Here is a 20,251-nt window from a genome sequence, read left to right on the forward strand (position 1 = left end):
AGGTGGACTTTCCCCTGGCTGAGGGGGATCACGTTAGAGATCACTTAAGCAAACCTGACACCCACAGATCCACAGGCCCTGATGGGATGAGTGCTGAGGGAGCTGGCAGATGTTACTGTTGAGCCACTCACCGTCACCTTTGAAAGGTCATGGAGGACAGGAGAAGTGCCTGAGGACTGGAGGAAAGCCAGTATAACTCCAGCCTTCAAAAAGGGCAGGAAGGAGTTCCCACGAAACTGCAGGCTGGTCTGCCTCACCTCCATCCCTGGAAAGGCGATGGAACAGCTCATCCTGGGGGTCATATCAAAGCATGGGGAGGAAAAGAAGGTTATCAGGAGTAGTCAACATGGACTCACCAAGGGGAAATCATGCCTGACCAACCTGACAGCCTTCTGTGATGGAATGGCTGGCTGGGTAGATGAGGGGAGAGCGGTGGATGTTGTCTGCCTTGACCTCAGCAAGGCTTTGACACTGTCTCCCATAACATCCCCATAGGTAAGCTCCGGCAGTGTGGGTTGGGTGAGTGGACAGGGCGGTGGATTGAGAACTGGCTGAATGGCAGAGCTGAGGGGGCTGTGACCAGCAGCACAGAGCCTGGCTGGGGGCCTGTAGCTCGTGGTGTTCCCCAGGGGTCAGTGCTGGGTCCAGTCCTGTTCAACTCATTCATCAGTGACCTGGATGAGAGGGAAGAGTGTACCCTCAGCAAGATACAGAACCCGGAGGAGCGGCTGATGCACCAGAGGCTGCGCTGCCATTCAGGGAGACCTGGTCAGGAGAGCTGGGTGGAGAGGGACCTCATGGAGTTCAGCAAAGGCAAGTGCAGGGTCCTGCCCCTGGGGAGGGACAGCCCCAGGCACCAGCACAGGCTGGGGGTGACCTGCTGGAAGGCAGCTCTGTGGAGAAGGACCTGGGAGTGCTGGTGGGCAGCAAGGTGCCCATGGGCCAGCAGTGTGCCCTGGTGGCCAGGAAGGCCAATGGGATCCTGGGGGGCATTAGGAGGACCATGGCCAGCAGGTCGAGGGAGGTGATCCTCCCCTTCTACTCTGCCCTGGTGAGGCCACATCTGGAGTGCTGTCTCCAGTTCAAGAGAGATGGAACTAATGGAGATGGTCCAGCAGAGGGCTGCAAACATCTCCTTTGTGAGGAAAGGCCAAAAGAGCCGAGTTTGTTTTACCTGGAGAAGAGAAGATGGGAGAGGGCATCTTATCAATGTCTACAAATATCTTAAGGGTGAGTGTCAAGAGGATGAGTCCAGGCTCTTTTCAGTGGCGCCCAGTGACAGGACAAGGGGCAATGGGCACAATCTGCAACTCAGGAAGGTCCATCTGAATATGAGGAAGACCCTGAGGGTGACAGAGCACTGGAACAGGCTGCCCAGAGATGTGGCATCTCCTCTGGAGACATTCAAAACCCACTTGGCTGTGATTCTGGGCAGCCTGCTGTAGGTGAACTTGCTTTAGTAGTGGGTTGTACTAGATGATCTCAAGAAGTCTTTTCTGACCCTGACCATTCTGTGATTCTGTGAACTCTGATATGGGTCACAACAGGACCCTGGTGTCTTCTTTTGACATCACACTTCTTAAGGATTTGTGATCCATATAATTTGCCTGTGCTCTTTCACTTGAGAGCTTGAAAAGATTTATGACATATTTTTCTTGCTAACTCGTTTACTGTATGAACCTGTGGAAAAGAGGATGTTCAGCTAGTCTTCCAGGATTCATTCTGTAAAATCCTTTTAGTATAACAGTGTACTCAAAATAGGCCAATTTTTTTGAAATAAAAACGAAGTTATTTTTCTATAGATAATGAAGTAGAAATGCTAGAATGAGTCTTAATTTTTCTGTAGCAATGTTGTCTTCCTGGTTTTAAAATGTGTTTGGGTTTTATTATTATTTATGTAGGCACCAAAATGGTATCCTCTACTTAATAACAAGTACACAAAATTTAAGTCTGAAATACAAGTAGGTGTCATGTTGGAGACTGATTCAAAAGCACTGATCCATGGTTTTAAAGCGAAGGAGGCACCCCCTAGAGAAGGGAAGGGTAAGTAACACAGAATTTCTCTCACTTTGAACCAACAATGTTCTTATGCCAGATGAACATATCACTTGTTGCAAATGTGGTGTTTGAAGTCTCCAAAGAATTTTATTTTTGTAGTATTACAGATGCAAATCCTTTACAGCTAATTTAAAGACCTTGTGATAATAACTTAGCAGAGCATTTTACTGTGGTAACTGACTTCCAGGTGGACAGGGTTGGAAACCAACTGATCTTTAAAATTGGAACTGGGGATTCATAGTTGACTCCTATGGGCATTTTACTCACATTTCAGGGATTTAGGAAGTTCTGTATTGAAAGGAGTTTCTTTACAGAATGCAATTTCAGTAGTTTGGGCTCGGAGTTATAAAATAATACAGTATTTCACTTGTTGGGTAGGCTTCTCTTTTCTGATGCATTTTTAATCTAATATAGTACTTAGGTCGTGTTCTATTGATAAGTTTTTGTGGTAACATCTGCTTTAACTGTTGGAATTCATTCCATTTCTGGATTCCCTTATACATTCCTCTCAAGTAATTAGTGAAGTGTGTAAAAAATCTGTTAGAACTCAAATGTTAATGCCAGTAGGTGTCTTTGCTGTGTTTTATAGCAATTTTTTTAATTAGGGATTCTTTAATGGAAGTTAGTAATTAAAAAAAAAAACACAGAACAAACTTTACCAAACATCAAACCCAAACCCTTAGCAGCTTGATTAAAAAAACAAAAACCCAACTAAAACAACAGATTTACCTCTCCCCTCATCCCCACCCAAAAGCCTGTCTACTTAATCTTCAAAAACTGAGCCTCTGTTGCAGCTAGTGGATTTTCTCATACTTATCTTACTCATGTTCTTGCTCTGAGGGTAACTTTTTCCTAATTCTAAATACATCATCTGCTTATCATGATCTGTGGCTGTGGTTTTGTAAAAACAAAGTGGTCAGTAGTAGTGTGTTACAAGGTTTCTGGCCCAGACTTCAATGACTTGGCTGCATGGCAAGAGTGGTTAAGGCAATATTGAAGTCCCAGTGTAATCACTTAGCTTACTCTATCCTTTCAGGTTTATGACAAAGCACAGGGAATTTTGCATGCTGTAAAATTTGTAAAGGAGGCAAGGAACTGTCTGCAAGCTTTCCTACCCTCAAGGCACTCACAAAAAATACAAGTCCCCCTCTGCTTTCACAGAGGACTGTCTTCCACTTTATGCTTTCTGTGGAAATATTGATACAAACAAGTTTTATAGCTTTTCCCTTTCTTCTGTCATCTCAAGATTAGTTGATACTATATTTAGGCATGGAGGGAGACAAACGTTTAGAGTTTTACAGGTTTAAAGTTGATGTTCCAAGCACTGGGTATGACTAATCTAGACTACCCAGTTCTGGTCTAGTCAGATAGTTAAGGAGATGTTTTCCTTTTAGGTCAGTAAACAAAAAAACCCCCCAAACCCCCAAAAACTCCAGAACCAAATGTATGAACCCTAAGTGGTTTAAAGTTTCCAGTGTTTGAAATAGAGCTTTTTTTGTTCACAACCAAAAGTGCTGTGTGATTGTTCCTATTTGGTTGAAATGCATTGAATTACTGATGCTATAGAGTAGAAACTAGTAAACCAGAACTTAGTGCTTAATGCATTGAAGACTTCAGATGAAAAATCTTTAAATATTCCAAAGGTCTGTGGAATGAGATGACATACTTTCAGCAGTTGAATGGGTGTCATATGCGGTTACTGTCTTGCATTTCCTTTAATGGGTAAAGAAACAACATGGTAGACTCTAACCTAATGAAATCAAGTTCCAGTCACTCTAATGTTACATATTGTAACTATAATTAAAAATATGCACTAGCATTCTATAGCATAGTGTTCAAAATAACATCTGTGCCTACCGAATAGAAATTAATATCAGATTATTTATTTTTAGCTATACCTGAGTATACTTAGGGACTTTTTTGTGTTAAAATGCTTTGGAACCAAGCATTGAGATCTTTATTTGTGATTTTTCTCTCCACGTGTAGTTTTACCTTTAATTATTGTACAATTATATGATTCCTGCAGCAATTAATAAGATCACAAGTTCTTAACTTTCTTCTCTGTTAGCACCTGCCCTTCTTTCTGGACTAGACCCTAAAAGTATTGTACCTGTCTTGAATGAAGAAGAGGGCTATCATCAAATTGGACCAGCAGAGTATTGCAGAGACTACTTTGTCTTGTCTGTAACAATTGTGTTTGCCACACAGTTGGAACAGGTTTGTTTCCTTGCTATGTGTAGTCATTAAGAAGTACTATCCTATGTTTGTATTTTTGCCCTCCAGTGCCTTATTTCTAGTTAAGATTTTGTTATTGTCTTAAGTTTCTTGCAATAAATATCCTTGTCCCATGTTGAATTAATATACATTAATTTGAATTTTAAAACTGTCTGTAGTGCTTACATGTCAAATTACAGATGAAAGATCAGAGTTCTTTGGAGCACTAAAATTGTGTTTACTTTAAATTATGCACTTTTATGAAATGCATACATTTTTATTACAATATAGTATTAAAAGTTTGTGTATGCGTTATATTAGTCTTCAATGTGGTGCCCATGTGCTGAAGTTCAAACAAGACAAAATACTTTTCAGATCCATAGGCTATATGAAACAGTAGAGTTTATATGTTGCCTAAGGGAAGGACTTAGAAGCTTGGATGAAGTGCCATGCTAATGTGATAATTTCAGCTTTAGACCTCAGCTTCTGTGTTTATACGGTACTACACTGATAAACTGTCTGATGTAAAAAATACGGGTATGCCTGATTTACTGTGAAAGTCATGACTCAAAGCCAGTGTGACTTTAACTGATCTATAACTCATAGTTTATGATAAACTCTCCCCAGTATTGTTTTATGTTTTTTCTCAGAGAAAATAATTTTCCATGTCAATTCAAGGGCCTTGTGAAGTAAGCTTACTGTGAACAGTCTGGGGTAGCTTGTGCCTTTTTAGGCATCAAACTCAACAGTTGCAGTGACTACAGGGTGAAGTAGCTGTTTCTGGCTGTTCCAGTCTTCTATTAAATAACAGAATTTATTATATAACTCAGTATCTAATCTACATTGCTTATTTACACTATAAATACTTTGTGGAGAGGTTGCTTATTTCTGAGTACTTGTGCAGTGCTTGACACTATTGAATATATAATGTCAGTTAGAGCCCTTGGTGCTGATAAATCTTAAAGGTAATTCAAAATGGGTCATTTAGCAAGTTATTGGTATGCTTGCATGTTTATTTCATTCTGTTTGAGTACTAATATAAGAGTTTTCTGTTTATTTTATGTGTGTACTGCAAGCTAGGATTTAGGTCATCTGCTCAGTAGTTTGAGATAAATTTAAGCTCTTTAATTCCCAAGGTAATGCTTAAGGATTACTGTAACTGTACAGTATGTGAGAAGATATTCTTTTCTGCATCATTTTCAGTTAGTTCCTAGTACTGTGAAGCTTCCTGAACAACAGCCTGTGTTTTTTTTCTACTACTCGTTACTGGGAAATGATGTCACAAATGAACCTTTCACTGATTTAATTAATCCAAACTTTGAGCCAGAAAGAGCTTCAGTTCGAATACGTAGTACAGCTGATGTCCTTCAAGTTTACCTTGGTGCACAGTCAAAATTGCAGGTAAGAAGTTTCTTCTCAAATGTGAATGAAAATAAGTAATGAAAATTTAAAAAATGGAATATGGCTCAGGCTGAAAACGGAAAACATTTCTCTTTCCAAAACCAGATTGTTTTACAGTGTTTTTGAGTCAATACAAATTGATTCTCTTGCTGGTATAAAGGAAACCCTAGCAGCCAGTTTCCCAGCTCAGATGGAGTGGCAGTCGTTTTAGTATGCTCCCTATAGTAAGTTAGGTTAAATGACATTTCCAAAAAGCTAATGCAGTATTCTCAAGAGCTCTGAGTTCTAGGAGCTACGCTGCAATCAGACCATCTCCAACCCACAGACCTACCTGTGATAACCTCACCCACACCAGCTGCTCACATCACTCTTGCTTAAGTTCTAAAATCACTGTCTACCGCACTCTTAGTGAATAATAAGGGAGGTCTGGCTTTTTCCTGCTCCTTAGCCAGATATTATTTTTAAATACAGTACAGCCATATTTGGGCTGTTAAGGGATATAGCTTATCTTTAGCTATGTCTTTAGATGGGGGACATGGTTTAGTGGTGGAGTAGTGCTAAATTCACAGTTGGACTCTGATCTAAAGGGTCTTTTCCAACCTAAATGGTTCCATGATTCTAAATATTGGGTAGTATTGAAAGCATTTATGGCAGTCTGTCTGGCTCACACTTAACTCATTACGAAACAAGACTATTTAGTTGAGGGTAGTATAGGGTTTTTAGTAACATAGCTGGTAAATGAGACAGTGTTATGAGGTAGTCTTGGGTCTGGATCCTTTTCTTTGAGCTTGTTCAAACCATTCTACTTTTGTTATCCAAGTTAGTTTAAGAATCTTTCTGTCTAAATCTTAAATTGTTTCATCTGTTTTTTGTCTCAGCTTGCACTATTCTACTAATTACAGTTTTTGGAGAAACATGCATTGATGTTTGGAATTTTTTCTTAGTCTATGGTCTTGAAACAAAGGATTTAATATAGCACATATATATACATACAGTGAATTACATGTGTTTTGATTGTATTAATGCCTGTTTGAACAAGAGTTGTTGTGAGGTCAGAGCCACATCTCTATTTACAGTTTTCTTTCTCTGACTTCTCAGCTTCTTAAAATTTTGAATATAGGATCAGAGCACTGTATTATGATCCTTAATATTCAACATATTTTTTTCTGAAAATAAAGACTTGTATTTAAAGTTGTAAAAGGTGCTAGCTGCCAGACTAGGGTGGGTTGTGTGTATGTACATATTGTATGTGTGTGTATGTACATACATATACACACACCTGGGTGTGTGTATTGGCAGCTGACACCTTTTAGTAGTAAAGCCTTCACTAAATGTAGTAATATTAAGGATCAGAGTACAGTGTTGTGATCTGCTAAAACAGAGCTGAGAGTGGCTCTTACTTGGGAAAGAGCAAATTGGTATGTAAGCTTTGAAGAGTAACTTTCACTGAGGAAAATAAATTCCTTTAGTGTGTGTTTTTTAAGATCCATCTTTTACTTAGGTATATAAATATTAAGCTGTGGAAAGAAGGAAGAGTTGAGTCAAAGTTTGAGACAAACTTTGTCAAAATTAAGAACACAATTACTTAATTCCAAAAGTCCTTGCTGTTTAAGAGGTGTCTAAACATACACACAGAGGTTGAGCTTGCAAATAACTTTTCTTTACCTTGCAGTATATATGCTTGTACATTAAGGACAAGAATCTGTGCTGTGTTTAGAAGCCACAGGCTATTGAATTTGTCCTCCAGAACGGATGATCTGACAAGTCCTCAGAAGGACAGTGCAGTGATCGGCTATGTGCTAGCATGGGACTAATCCTACCTGCTTAATACTAAAATCTTATAGCTGTTCCTATACAGCACAAAACACTTCTCAAACAGGGACTACACTAGGGATGATCACTTATCTGTTGTATTTATGCCACCTTTAGTAGAGGGTGAACAGACAGTTCAAGTGGAAAGGCACGTGCCAGTTACTTCATAGTGCTCTTGTATGTATGCAGATCCATCTTTGCTGTGGGGACCAGTCTCTTGGAAGCACTGAAATACCTCTGTCTGGACTGCTGAAGAAAGGAAGTGTGGAGATTGATCAACACCCTGTGGCAATAGAAGGAGCATTTGTCCTTGTCCCACCGAATAGAGCTAAACAGAAACTGCCACAGTTGCCTTTGGATATGGCTCCAGCTGTTGGAGTATCAGTAATTTTGCAAAGGGAGGTAGCCCAGGTATAGCTTACTTGTTTCTTTTTGGTTTAGACACAGTTGTGCAATTTCATGTTAAAAAAAAAAAAAATTGGTGTTTCTAAGTTGTATTTAACTCTTCAGTATGTAAATTAAAGCCTGAAAGATTAAGTTGCCTTATATGAATAAACCTTTCACTGCTTCATTTTTCTCTATCAGTAAAAAAAAATCTCAAACTATAAAAACGTTGTAGACAGAATTTTTCAGTACAAGCTGTGATCAATAAGAAAACTATATTGCTTCATTCAGCCTTTGATGCCCTTAAATGCTCCAACTGAACCGAAACAACTACAGGAGAAGGTTCTTTCACCTGTTAGTGGAAAAACGGAGGTCCTGCAGCAGAGATCCCAGAATGTTGTGCCTCAGGCTGACCCCTCTTCAACAGAAGATGAAGCAACAGAAAGTGAAGTGGAAAGTCTTAGGTGTGAAAAAGGCACAATACTAAAGAAGAAGGGTATGTGGTATATAATCTTTTCTTCCCCAGTTGTCAAGTGTGGTCTTGGATCACATGCTATTAATTTGCAATGATAAGGCAAATAATAATTACTTAAAAACAAGTACAAGAGGAGAATAAATGTTGTAATTTGAACATGGTTGTTGTTGAAAACACTTGGAAGAGCAAGAATGGGGATTTGGTGGTGTGTAGGTTACAAGTCATGTGGATGGTCATCAGCTTGTAAAATAATACCAGAAATGTTTGGAATTCTCTGAATTTTGAGAGTGGGAAGGTTCAGTATGACACCCATAGAGAAACTGACTTACTCAATGAGGAGATGAAATGATCCTAATGTTCATATTGATTAAATAGAAAGGCAGGGGAAATGTGGGGTTCTTAAGTTTTCTGAGGAATTTACTATGTGAATAATCAATTGAGAAAACAAGTGTTTGTACTGTCCAGATTCCTGGACAAAATGAAGCAGCTGGGTTTTTTGTTTGGTTTTGCATTATCTTTTTATAAGGGACTTGGTAGCCCACATAGCTTTCTAAGACTTACCTTGTTTTTGATTTGAGGACTGGTTTGGGGAGAAGTTGAAGAGGAACAGAGATGAGAGAGGAAGAAATACTATAAAGATAGGGTAAAGAAAGAATGTTAGTTTGCTAAACATTACTGAACATGCATAATATTAAGAGATAATAAATGAATAAAGCCCAATAATGATTTTTCTTATGATAGTTGTATTACTGTTTTGTTGATATTGGTCCTAAAGACCCAGTTCTGCAGAGGAAAATCTTTGTCCTAGAATGTGCTCTCAGGATTTGTCTGCTAATTCAGCCAAATTTGCTTTTAATCCTAACTGATCTTATTTAAGCAAGGATTAAGTCCTTTTTTATGGAACTTAGCAAGAAAAAGTATTGTGAACCCAGCAGCTAGTTTGAATCTGTGGTTAAGAAATCCACGGGTTTTTTAATAGTAATAATTTTATAACTCTCTTTTGGTAAGACACAAAACATATCACATCTATCTTTCAGGGCCGGTGGGTGAGTCCTCACAAGAGGTTAACAAACAGCATACTGAAGAGCTTCCAGTTTTTACATCACAGAGCAGAGCAAAGTCACCTTTGTCACATGTCCAAAATTCCAGTAAGGCAAAATTTATCAAATTCAGTACACCGAATTAAATATGAATATAATATGAACTTATGTGAATTTTAACAGTAGCCTGTATACAATTTTTGTTCTCTTGTCTGTGGCCTTAAGCTTCTATTCAGCAATTTCATTGCACCAAGCAATCTAGTGACGTTTTATCTGAATCACTAATAATGATTTTATTCTTATGTTACGCTTACTAGCTGATGCTGAAGTAGTATTGAACTTTTATTTTTTGTATTTTTTCTGTTAATGCAAACAAAACACTCAAGCAGAAAATAGATTAAGTCAATGCTAGCAATTATGTATTTCTTTAAAAATGAGAGAAATGGAAACGTTTTAGGTAATTATGAAGAAAGAGGATCAGAACAACTAACACAAAAGGCAGTTGAGTTCTCTGACAGTTTCTTTACCTCTTTCTCTGCTTTATTTTCTTAAAACACTTTTGGAGACCCTGTTTGTAAAACTTGTATTTTGACTTTATACTCTTTGAAGGCAGTATTGGGTCCCGGTGTAAGGACTTGAGAAGCCTGTATGCAACTGGACAGGCATTCTCACTGTACTTTCTGCTTCCTAAAATAAAAAATGAATGTTGCAGTAGGTGGGTTCTGATCAAAGGGTGTGAGCAGATATGCTTTACTGACATAACTAGAGTATTTTAGTTTTTCAATAGTTAAACCTCAGCTTGGGACCAATAGTTGATGCTGCCTTACATGATCACTGAAGTGACCTGCTGCTCTGTCTTTTTTCAGTCCTCTACTAAAGGCATTAGTTAATTCAAAGCAAACTAAGTTACTACCAGGGATTTTTTTTTTGTAGCCCACGTCTTCTGCATGCCCTCAATGTATCTGTTATATTGAGTGATATATATTGATATAAACTGTTGAAGCTGCAGTCTTGTAACATCCTTCTGAACAATTTAATACCTTGGATCTCAGTCTGAACTTTTCTTCAGTGAGATAGACTTCCATAACTTTGAAGATTAATAAAAAAATGAATAATATTACAGAATCTTAAGAAGTTTTTACGTACATCACAGTTCTGACTTTTTTTTTTCTCCTTTGGAAGCAGTAACTTAGAAATAGAGTGGCTTTTTTTCATAGTACTAGCTTAAGTTACAAGGAATTTAAATTTCTTGGGGAAGAAACCTATCTGTTTCTTGCATTTAAAATGTGAGACCTATCTTTAACATATTATTTTGGGCAGAACAGCTGATTAAAAACGCACACAAATTCTCTTCTATCTTTTCAGCTGCTAATGGTCCTGTAGCTGCATCTCAACCCAACCCTGTGGGTACATCCAGTTCTGAGCCTGTGTCAGCACAGAAAATTGTCATTCCAGCAGCCTCTCACCATTTTTGCTTTTCAATAGACTTACGAAGTATACGTGGTCTGGAAGTTGGTTTTCCAATAAATTGCATTTTAAGGTACAATTTTTTTTTTTGTTCTTCGTAATAACAGTATCTATCTTTTTAATACAAGGCCTTCGTAATCTGAATGATTGGTGGCATTATGCTGCCTGATGCCTTTTACATAGCTGATTTTCAGTAGCAAAATACTTCAGAATGTTCATCTGGCATATCAGTAGACTTCTGAGTATTAAAGATAGTATGTAATATTTCACCTGCACTTTGAGTTAACTTTATTTTGAATACCTGTGCTCAGACAATAAAAATAATTTTTCAGTCCTTAGAGGAAAAGGAGGATCAGTTGCCTCTTTTACTTTCTGGCTGCCTTTCCAGCTGATCAAAGGAGTGATTTCTGTAGCTTTCCATGTCTCCACCAAGAAGTCCTTGTAGCATTTTAATAAGAGACAGATCACCTGGCTTGTGTGTGACAGTGAATCTAAAGAAAGCACATACTAATCTTAAAGTGAGGAATCCATGTAGTTGATGTGTTATCATTCTGAGAGGTATTATCAGCGTTTTTTGATAGTCTCTGTGTACAAGAAGTAGAGCTTAGCAGGGAGAAGAAGCATCTTTTGTTACATAAATTCCTGGAGTTACGAAAAAGACAAGCTGTCTTGGATACGTGAGTTTTGTGCCTGAAGCAAAACTGCCAGTGCTAGTTTGGAGGAATTGCTTAGAGATTAGTTTATTACTGATGTCAACATGAGAGTATGGAGCACTTTTTGGATACTAAGCAGCTGTTAGTTGGGAGGTGAATGCTAAGTTGGAGGAGTAAGAACTAAAAAGGTGGCAGACCAATTAAAAGGGTATTGAAACCAGTATCTGTATGGGAGGTTGTAGGTTTGGTTTTTAACATTGCCAGTGAAGAGAGAGCTTTCTTATACCAAGTTGTTTCATTTTAGTTTTTTTCTTAGAGTTTAGGAGCATGATTTCATAGATACAGGCATCACAGATCATAGAATCATTTAGGCTGAAAAGACTTTCAAGATCAGAGTCCAACTGTAACCGTAACACTGCCAAGTCCACCACTAAACTGTGTTCCTAAGCACCACACTTGCAAGTCTTTAATACCTCCAGGCATGGTGATTCAGCCACTGCCCTGGGCAGCCTGTTCCAATGCTTGACAACCATTTCAGTGGAGAAATTTTTCCTAATATCCAACCTAAACCTCCCCTGGTGCAACTCAAGGCTGTTTCCTCTTGTCTAGTCAGTTCTTACTTGGTAGAAGAGACTGACACCCACCTAGCTACAGCCTCCTTGCAGGGGGTTGTAGATTCTTGATTCCTACTTAGATCTTCAGCAAGATAACCTAGCAGATTTCCAACTTCCTCTGGAAGCAGCAGCAGCTTCAGATGTATTCCCATTTGCTCTGCATCTGCTGTCCTTTGTGCATTTAAGGCATTAGGTCACTGCAGTCTAGTAGCTCTCCTTCCTGTTCTGGTTGTGTCTAACAAGCTATGTACTACTTGATTTGTCAGAAGTTTGCACAGTGATCAATATATCACCATTTCTGTTGAAATGGATTTGGGAGTACCTGACATGGGGATTCCAACCCAAAAAGCCAGTACAGATACCACCAACTGATACCTCATGTTTTGCTGCCAACCTTTAATGAAGGATTATATGGCCATGTTAAAAGGGTGCAAAAGTTGTTTGCATTCTCTCTGTGCTGTCTGGGCACTTGCTCAGTGGGGTTGCACTTGAAACATCCAGGTTGGAAGTCAGTTAATGACAGCACTCTTAGCTCTTGCTCTCCCCATGCATCTTCATGACCTCTGTGTTGTCATACATACAACAAAGTTATGCGTTTTTAGATGCTTCCCTTATGCTATCTCTAAACCTTAACTTAAAAACTTTAAAACTTTAAAAATCTATTTCTGATTATTCAGGATTTTCTGAGGCTCATGAGGGAGAAAGGCCTTGAGGAAGGAAGGTGTTTATGGTTCTTATCACTGCTGTTGTCCTAGTACATGTTAAAGAATTTATTTGCAATTTGTTTTATTCAGCTGATGGCAATCAGAATGGTTTCTGGGTTAAAATAGAGTGGTGAGAAGAATGTGGAAAAGTGACCTTGTTCTGCATTTGTGTCTTTAACAGCAAAATGGGCACTAGGTTGTGTAAGAACATCACTTTCCCATGGCATTGTGATGCATTTGTAGGACCTGAGGACTTAGCAGAGAACTGCTGCAGTGCTGCCTTAGACATGTCATTGCTCACTTTGCCAAACTGCAGTGTTCATAAATATTTTAAACCTGACAGATATCTTCTAATTGATAAAGCTGCAGCGTTTTGGGCCTTCAGGAAATGCTTTGTGGCTTACTAAAACTTCCCAGCCACTTTCGTTACGTAGAGTAAAGGCAATATAGCTTAATGTTTGAAATTCAGTTAACTGAAAAGGAAAACTTAACGCTAATCACCTGTAACTGATTTGCCAACCAGGTACATGTTATGTTTAACCTCAGGGGAATCAAAGATGCTTTATGAGCTTCTGCAGTGTAGTATTGCAAGAAAGCAAATGCTTCGTTGCTGAATGAAGATTAGGTTAGAAAAATGTCATTCAGGCTGAGTGACAGGTGGTTTGATTAAGGTGCTCCTGCCTTTTTGCTGGAGAAAAGATAGGAGATCAGTCTTTTTCTGTTTAGGTTGTCATGCAAATTTTCCATAGAACAGAGTTTCTTAATTTTGTCTTGGTGGAATGAACAGCCTTAAAAAGTGAAGCAAACTGCCCCCTAAGAAAAAAAAATATAAAAAACACTCATTCAAAAATATCTGCAAGAAACATGGAGTGAACTGCCAAACTTAAAATCTTCTCTTAAAGGAGACTTGACAGTATCATGTTTAACACCATGTTTATAAGAATGTGGATATATATGCATATAGGCCCTTATTAGCCAGCAGGTGTGATTTAATATTGAATGCTTAAGCAAAGTGACTAGTGTGTAGTTAAGTGTGTAGTTAATTAGATGTAAGCCTCTAATGAACACCTGTCAACATTTCCTTCCAATTAAATTGTTATCTCTATTACAGAAACATGTCGCTGCAGTTTTCTGTCAATGATAAGAGTTGGAATATATGTATTAAACTCTTTTCGAATAAATTTCAGGTGTACTTTGCTAAATGCTCCCTGTTTTGAGAGAAGTTGATGGTATGAAGCTTGTTTTAGTTGCTTTGAATAGTAACTACAGCTAATGCCACTGGTGGTTTTGGCAAATGGTCTGATGTTCCTAATGCATGAAAGACCAGACTGAACTTGGAGAGACTGAAGTGTTACCAGCCTAAGCAAGTAACTTTGCTTTTCATGAAGTTTCTTCTTAATATCCCTAAACTTGTTATGGAAAATCAATGTTTAAATGTAACTTGACATTAGAAAAGGTTTTTAATCGAATTACCTTGTTACACTCACATTTCTTGTGGTGCTCGTTAAGTACTTCAAAGTTTAGAAGAAAAGTAAGTTCCTGGTCTTGTTGCTACACCTCTAGTGAAGCAGGAACTGTGGAATAATTTCTTGTAGTTCAGCCAGCCAATGTTTACAAAAACAAGTCTTCCACAGAAACAACCAGTCAAATCATAAGAAGTACTTGTTACAACCAGACAGGATGACTTTTTTGTTTAAAAAAAGTATTCCATGAGTTGGACTTTTTTAATTGATGGTATATGGGAATTCAGCGATTCACAGCAGTTATAGTTTGTCTTCTGGTTTCTGTTAGGGTCCTTTTGGTGCACATGATAGCATATCTTTAAGTGGTGATTTGGTCTGAGAGGGTTGAATGTTTTTGGCTGTGGAGGTGCATCTGCATTTGCTTTGCATTTGTTGTTCTGACAGAGTTGAGTTCATTACAGTTGCAACTGGTTACCAGGAAGTCTATTCGTGTTAATGATTCTTGGAGTTTAAACTTTGTTTGAACTAGGGTGAAAAGGTGAGGTTGGGGTGTAGGGGTGGAATATTTTAACACACAACTAATAGAGATTGCATCATTATAATATTTTATGTATATTATTAAATGGTAAGTGGAACACAGTGTAAAGTGGGTGTACTTCTGTGAAAGCTTTTTCACATAAAATTCCAAAAATGGATTTGTTTGAGAACAGTGACAAGAAGTAGGTTTTGCTGTTTCATGCACTTTGAATTTTACAGTCAGTGGTGAATATGGCAAGAAGCTGAAAAGAAGAAACATCCAAACATAAATGCTAAGAAAATTTGCAGGGTAAAAAAAAATTGCCTTTTCACTGTATATTGGAAGCATTATTTCATTCGGTTCTAAACAAGCTCTTCAAACAGTTAAGTATAGAATTTTTTTAAGCAGCAGCATTTGATGAAGTATTTAATTTATTAGTAACTCAGCAGACAACTGGCATCATCAGCTTCAGCAAAACAAAGTTCAAGAGGTACTTGACCTTCCCTTTGTAGTTTATCATACACTGAATTGTGCCAGGACAGTAGTTTCAGGTCACATTAGAAATCATAATGGTAAAATGATTTGACATTCCCTTTAGTGTGGGAATTAAAAACTAAATTCCTCAAATGTGACTGAAATTTTCAAATGGTTCTGATTCTGCATATATGTATACTTAGTGATAGATTATGACATGTCATATAGTTTTAAATGTTTTTAAGTAGCAATCTATATCTGAATATAATAGGTTTCTTCTATTTCTCTGCTCACTTTAATTGCAGAATTTATTTAAAAGATCAATTTGTGTGATTGTAAACATACAGGTTATTGAAGCTTTTTTTGTCAAAATAACAGTAAAATAAATGAAGTTGGATTAGTGCTGAAGTAAATAACAAATATTTGAGAAGAAAATCCTGTTGTTTTGGACATATTTGTGCAGATTTTGCAACTTCAGTACAAATTGTGCTTCAGTCTAAACTGGTCTAAACATGTCTAAACTGGTGTTCTGGTGGAAGTTTAAGAAAAAAGTATCTATTTATTAAGTTACTACCTTACAGCAGGCTTCCAGTACCTAAAAGGGGCCTACAAGAAAGCTGAGGGGGACTTTTTGCAAGGGCATATAGGGTTAGATCAGATAGAAGAAGCACTGCACTAAGAGTGGTGAGACACGGGAACAGGTTGCCCAGAGAAGCTGTGGGTACCCCATCCCTGGCAGTGTTCGGGCTGGATGGGGCTTTGAGCAGCCTGGTCTAGTGGAATGTGTCCCTGCCCATGGCAGAAGGGTGGGAACTAGATTATCTGTAAAGGTCCCTTCCAACCCAAACCATTCTATGATTCAATTTGATTATTTTTGTTATTGTTTTTATTAGGTACTCGTATCCATTTTTTGGCAGTGCAGCCCCTATTATGACAAGCCCACCTGTAGAAGTCAGAAAGAACATGGAAGTCTTTCTTCCACAGTCCTACTGTGCGTTTGACTTTGCAACTATACCTCATCAGCTGCAAGATACATTCTTCAGGTGATAACGTACCTTCTTTTTATCTTAATTACGCTTTTTCTTTTTTTTAATAAATGCAATCACAAGTTCAAAAAGATCATCAGTTTGAGAATTTAGTAAAGAATCCAAGTGTCAGTGCCAGCAAATATTTAATACGCTGATTTTCCAGTTTCTCTATTATTACATTTGGAGTCAGGGACTCTCAAATTCTTGCTGTTCTCCTGAGTACTTACACAGGCATTATTGTTTTCAGAAAAAAAGGGTTGTTTCTGTAAGTTCTTAATTTAAAGGTTGATAGCATAGTTTTAACAAAGCATTACTTCAAACAAAATAAGTTTTTTATTCTTCTTTTTAATACACAATGACTAACCAATATCTTTGAAAACAGAGCAAGTACCTAGGAAGCAGAGTACAGTGGTGAGGGCTGTGTCACAATTTTCCCAGTAGTCCCACCACCTTTCACTGATTAAGATAGAGAATAAAGATTCACTGAAGTAGTAGTATTTTGAAAGAAGAGGTGGAGGAGATGTAGTCTATGAGTGGCAGTGACTAAAATTTGTTTATAGGTATTTATAAATGAAGATGACCTAGGTCTGTTAAGATTATTCAGTCAATTGCTTTCACTGCAGCATTTTTCTAGTAATTGGAGAAAGGAATGATAATCTGACCAAAGGGAGTAAGTGATGGAGAAGGAAAGTCAGTCTGTCAGATTCCTCTGTGAGTGAGAGCCAGTAAATCCATCTCATTATTTGACAGTTGTGAATATCAGTGATTTGGGAAGTTGCTTTTAGAGTATGAGGTCCTTTTCCCATATGAATAGGAGTGCTTCCTCTTTTGTGTTGATGCCTGACACTAAAACTACTTTTGTTTCAGGTTACCTCTGCTGGTTGAATTGTGGCACAAGGATAAAACGGCTAAAGATTTACTTCTAGGGGTGGCAAGACTGCAGCTTTCAAACGTTTTGTCTTCAGAAAAAACACGATTCTTGGGTGGTAATGGTGAGCAATGCTGGCGTCAGACTTCTAATGAAACAGTCAGTGTCACAGCAGCACAAGGGTAAAACTATTTTGAAAATTACTTACTCTGTAGCAAGTTTTGTAGAATTGTTTGTTTAACATTTCCCTGGAAGAGGGCAAGCTCTTCCTGTTTACTTTTTTGAAGTAAGTAAACAGGCTGCAATGTACTGCAGTATGGGGGTGGGAATAGGCATCCAAAAGACTAAAAGTTAAATTGCCACAGGTATATTGTGCAACCCCACACCACTACCAGAATCATTGTACTAAACATTTGTATAATAATGATACTGGGTAAGCTTCACAGACAGACAAAAGACAGAAATAATTGGAAAAAATGTTACCGAGGCATTTTCCAGTCTGAGTTATTTAACAGTTACAAAAAGTTGTTGATGTTGCAGCCAATAGTTAAGACCGTTTGTCCACAGTATGCTTTTAGATGCAACAGACTTCAGTGAAATTTAGGACAGATATATCTGTAGAGTGGAGAGGTTTTATGTTTCAGGCCTATGTGCTGTGATAGTAGCAGGAGTTTGAGCTTGTGTACATCAGAAAGAGCACTGTTATTATACTGTTCTGTCTGAATTAACTTGCATAGAGGAGTGATTTCTTTTTTTATATATGAAGAAACTTAATTTATAATTCTGTCTTGTTGAAGATGTGAATGTGAACTGTGCTAGCAATCAGTGTCTGGACCCTCATCGTTTTGTGTGTGATAATGGACCTTGATTATGCCTTTAGAAATAAATACAATTGCTATTAAAATTGAGAGCAGTTTTAAACCTCTAATCCAGGGGTCCTCAAACTACGGCCCACAGGCTGGATACGGCCCCCCAGGGTCCTCAATCCGGCCCCCGGTATTTAAAGACCCCCCCGCCAGGGTTTGGGGGGGGGAAACCAAGCAGCCGCAGATGGCTGCCTGCCACTGCATCCGCCGCCGGCCCCTGGTTAAACAGTTTGAGGACCCCTGGTCTAATCCTACAGATAAGTAAAACACGCTATATTTGACACACAGGAAACTTCAGGTTATTGACACAACTGACAGAAAACTGATCTCTGACTTCATTTAAACTTTTTTGTGTGAAAGTCTGTGGGGAGTTACTTTATGATCTCACTGTAAATTAAGGTTCACGTTTTCACCCATAGTAAGTTTGTTAAAATGAAACCTGGTTTTGCGTAAAACTTAATAACCACTAGATGGCATTCTCAAAATGTAATCAGGTCACTCTGTTTTGCTGTGTTGATACCTCTCTAGCTTTGCTGTAGTTGATCTAATGTCCTTTTTATGCCGATATGTTAAACTGACTTAATTAATCAGATTTCTGATGTCCATTACTTTGAATCTTGTTTTCTTTTTTAATCAGTGACTGATAGAAAGTTGTAAGAATTTAATATAGTAATTCATTTTAACTTAAGTGAAGTACAAATATTTCGTTTTTTTCCCTTGCAAATAAGTGCAGAAGATTGCACCTTTAAAAATATTTTAGTGTTGGTTTTTTGTATTTGCTGGAAGAGAATTTCTATGAAAACTACAGCCTTGGTTAATTCTTGCAGCCCTTTGCTGCAAATTGCTTGATACGCAATTCTGTACTGGTGTAGACCACAGTATACTTTAATGTTAGACTAGTGATAACTTTGTTACATGACTTGTGTCTATTCCTTCTGTTAATATCTTTCTGGGTAAAAACCAAGCAAACAAAAAGCCACCCAAAATCAAAATAAAACCAAAGCCTTCCTTTGTTTACTACGTTTTGTCTATGATTAGAGATGGCCAGAGACAAACTGCTCCCCTTAAGTAGAAACTGAAACTGATTTCAAATTAGTTTATTAAAGTATCTGTTATCTAGAGATTTTTTTCACTGTACAGGAGCAGGTAGATATCTGACCTGTAGGTGGATTTGAATTTGTCAGTTCCCTGTGCTAAAGCTTCCAGAAATGTGTTCTTAGTAATCCAGGGGCAGCTTGTGACACATGATATGCTACATGACTTACTGTACTGTGGATAACTAGAACATTAGTGTTTAACATTTAAAAAAGCAAGACTAATGAAATTCATTGAGTATCTTGGAACAAAGTTGGCAACAATACCTGTATTCAACAGGTATGTTTGTTAGCAAGATTTCACACTGCAGGTGCAGTTGTGGATCATTTGTTACAGGGATGTGTTGATTATAGTAAGCTGTTAAAGTCAGAAAGCTTATTGTAGATGTGTAAATTGATCCCGAAGTTAAAACAATATACATGGGAAACATGTTTGAGCTGTCATGTAGGCAACTAACTAGAGTCCCGGAGCATATGTAGAACCTTTTAGCACAAAACTTTGCTGTTGTCTTACAATTCACTTCCTGTATTTTTAAGACAGGTTTCACTAAAAGCATTCTAATGCTGTTTATAGGGCAGGCAACAGAATAGCAGAGCTTTCATATGCTATCACTTTGGAAGACTACGGGCTTGTGAAAATGCAAGAAGTTCTGGTGTCAGATTCTTCTCAGGTAAATTTTAAATAAATTTTATCCTCCTTCCCTGAATACTACTTTGACAAGTTGGGTTTCCAGTTAAAAATCCACTGTTGTTACATCAGTGTGTAGGTGGTGGTCAGCAACGGCATGTCCCTCACGCTCAGCCTCGTTGTCCTCCAGAAAACCACCCAGAACCTCGAGAAACTCTTGAATACAAAGCAGCACTGGAGTTAGAAATGTGGAAGGAAATGCAAGAGGACATTTTTGAAAATCAGGTTTTTACACTTTTAGTTTATTTCCTAGATGGCATGACTGCCAGGGAAGTTGATGAGAGGAATATTAACTGCTGTTTTTCTTAAACTTCACCACTGTTTTGAATAAGAACTAAATTTTTCTCATACAGAACATTCAAACTTCAGATGTGCACAAATATATTCTGTACTCATAGGGAAGAAGGCTAATTGTTTTCTGTTAAGTGACC

The 20,251-nt window shown here is 38.0% G+C and overlaps 1 protein-coding gene across 2 annotated transcripts in view; it reads left to right on the forward strand.

Moving 5' to 3' along the window:
• CEP120 (centrosomal protein 120) overlaps positions 1-20,251 on the forward strand; it is a 51,956-nt gene that overhangs the window by 10,615 nt on the left and 21,090 nt on the right. For both annotated transcript variants that reach the window (XM_080372650.1, XM_080372649.1), the window contains exons 4-14: positions 1,902-2,043; positions 4,127-4,275; positions 5,476-5,673; positions 7,675-7,896; positions 8,161-8,365; positions 9,382-9,492; positions 10,750-10,924; positions 16,170-16,319; positions 17,172-17,354; positions 19,707-19,803; positions 19,893-20,045. In XM_080372650.1, the coding sequence (XP_080228776.1) occupies positions 1,902-2,043; positions 4,127-4,275; positions 5,476-5,673; positions 7,675-7,896; positions 8,161-8,365; positions 9,382-9,492; positions 10,750-10,924; positions 16,170-16,319; positions 17,172-17,354; positions 19,707-19,803; positions 19,893-20,045 (1,785 nt within the window). The remainder of the gene's footprint in view (positions 1-1,901; positions 2,044-4,126; positions 4,276-5,475; positions 5,674-7,674; positions 7,897-8,160; positions 8,366-9,381; positions 9,493-10,749; positions 10,925-16,169; positions 16,320-17,171; positions 17,355-19,706; positions 19,804-19,892; positions 20,046-20,251) is intronic.

This window comes from Falco punctatus, assembly GCF_963210335.1.
Source record: "Falco punctatus genome assembly, chromosome: Z".
Lineage (NCBI taxonomy): Eukaryota > Metazoa > Chordata > Aves > Falconiformes > Falconidae > Falco > Falco punctatus.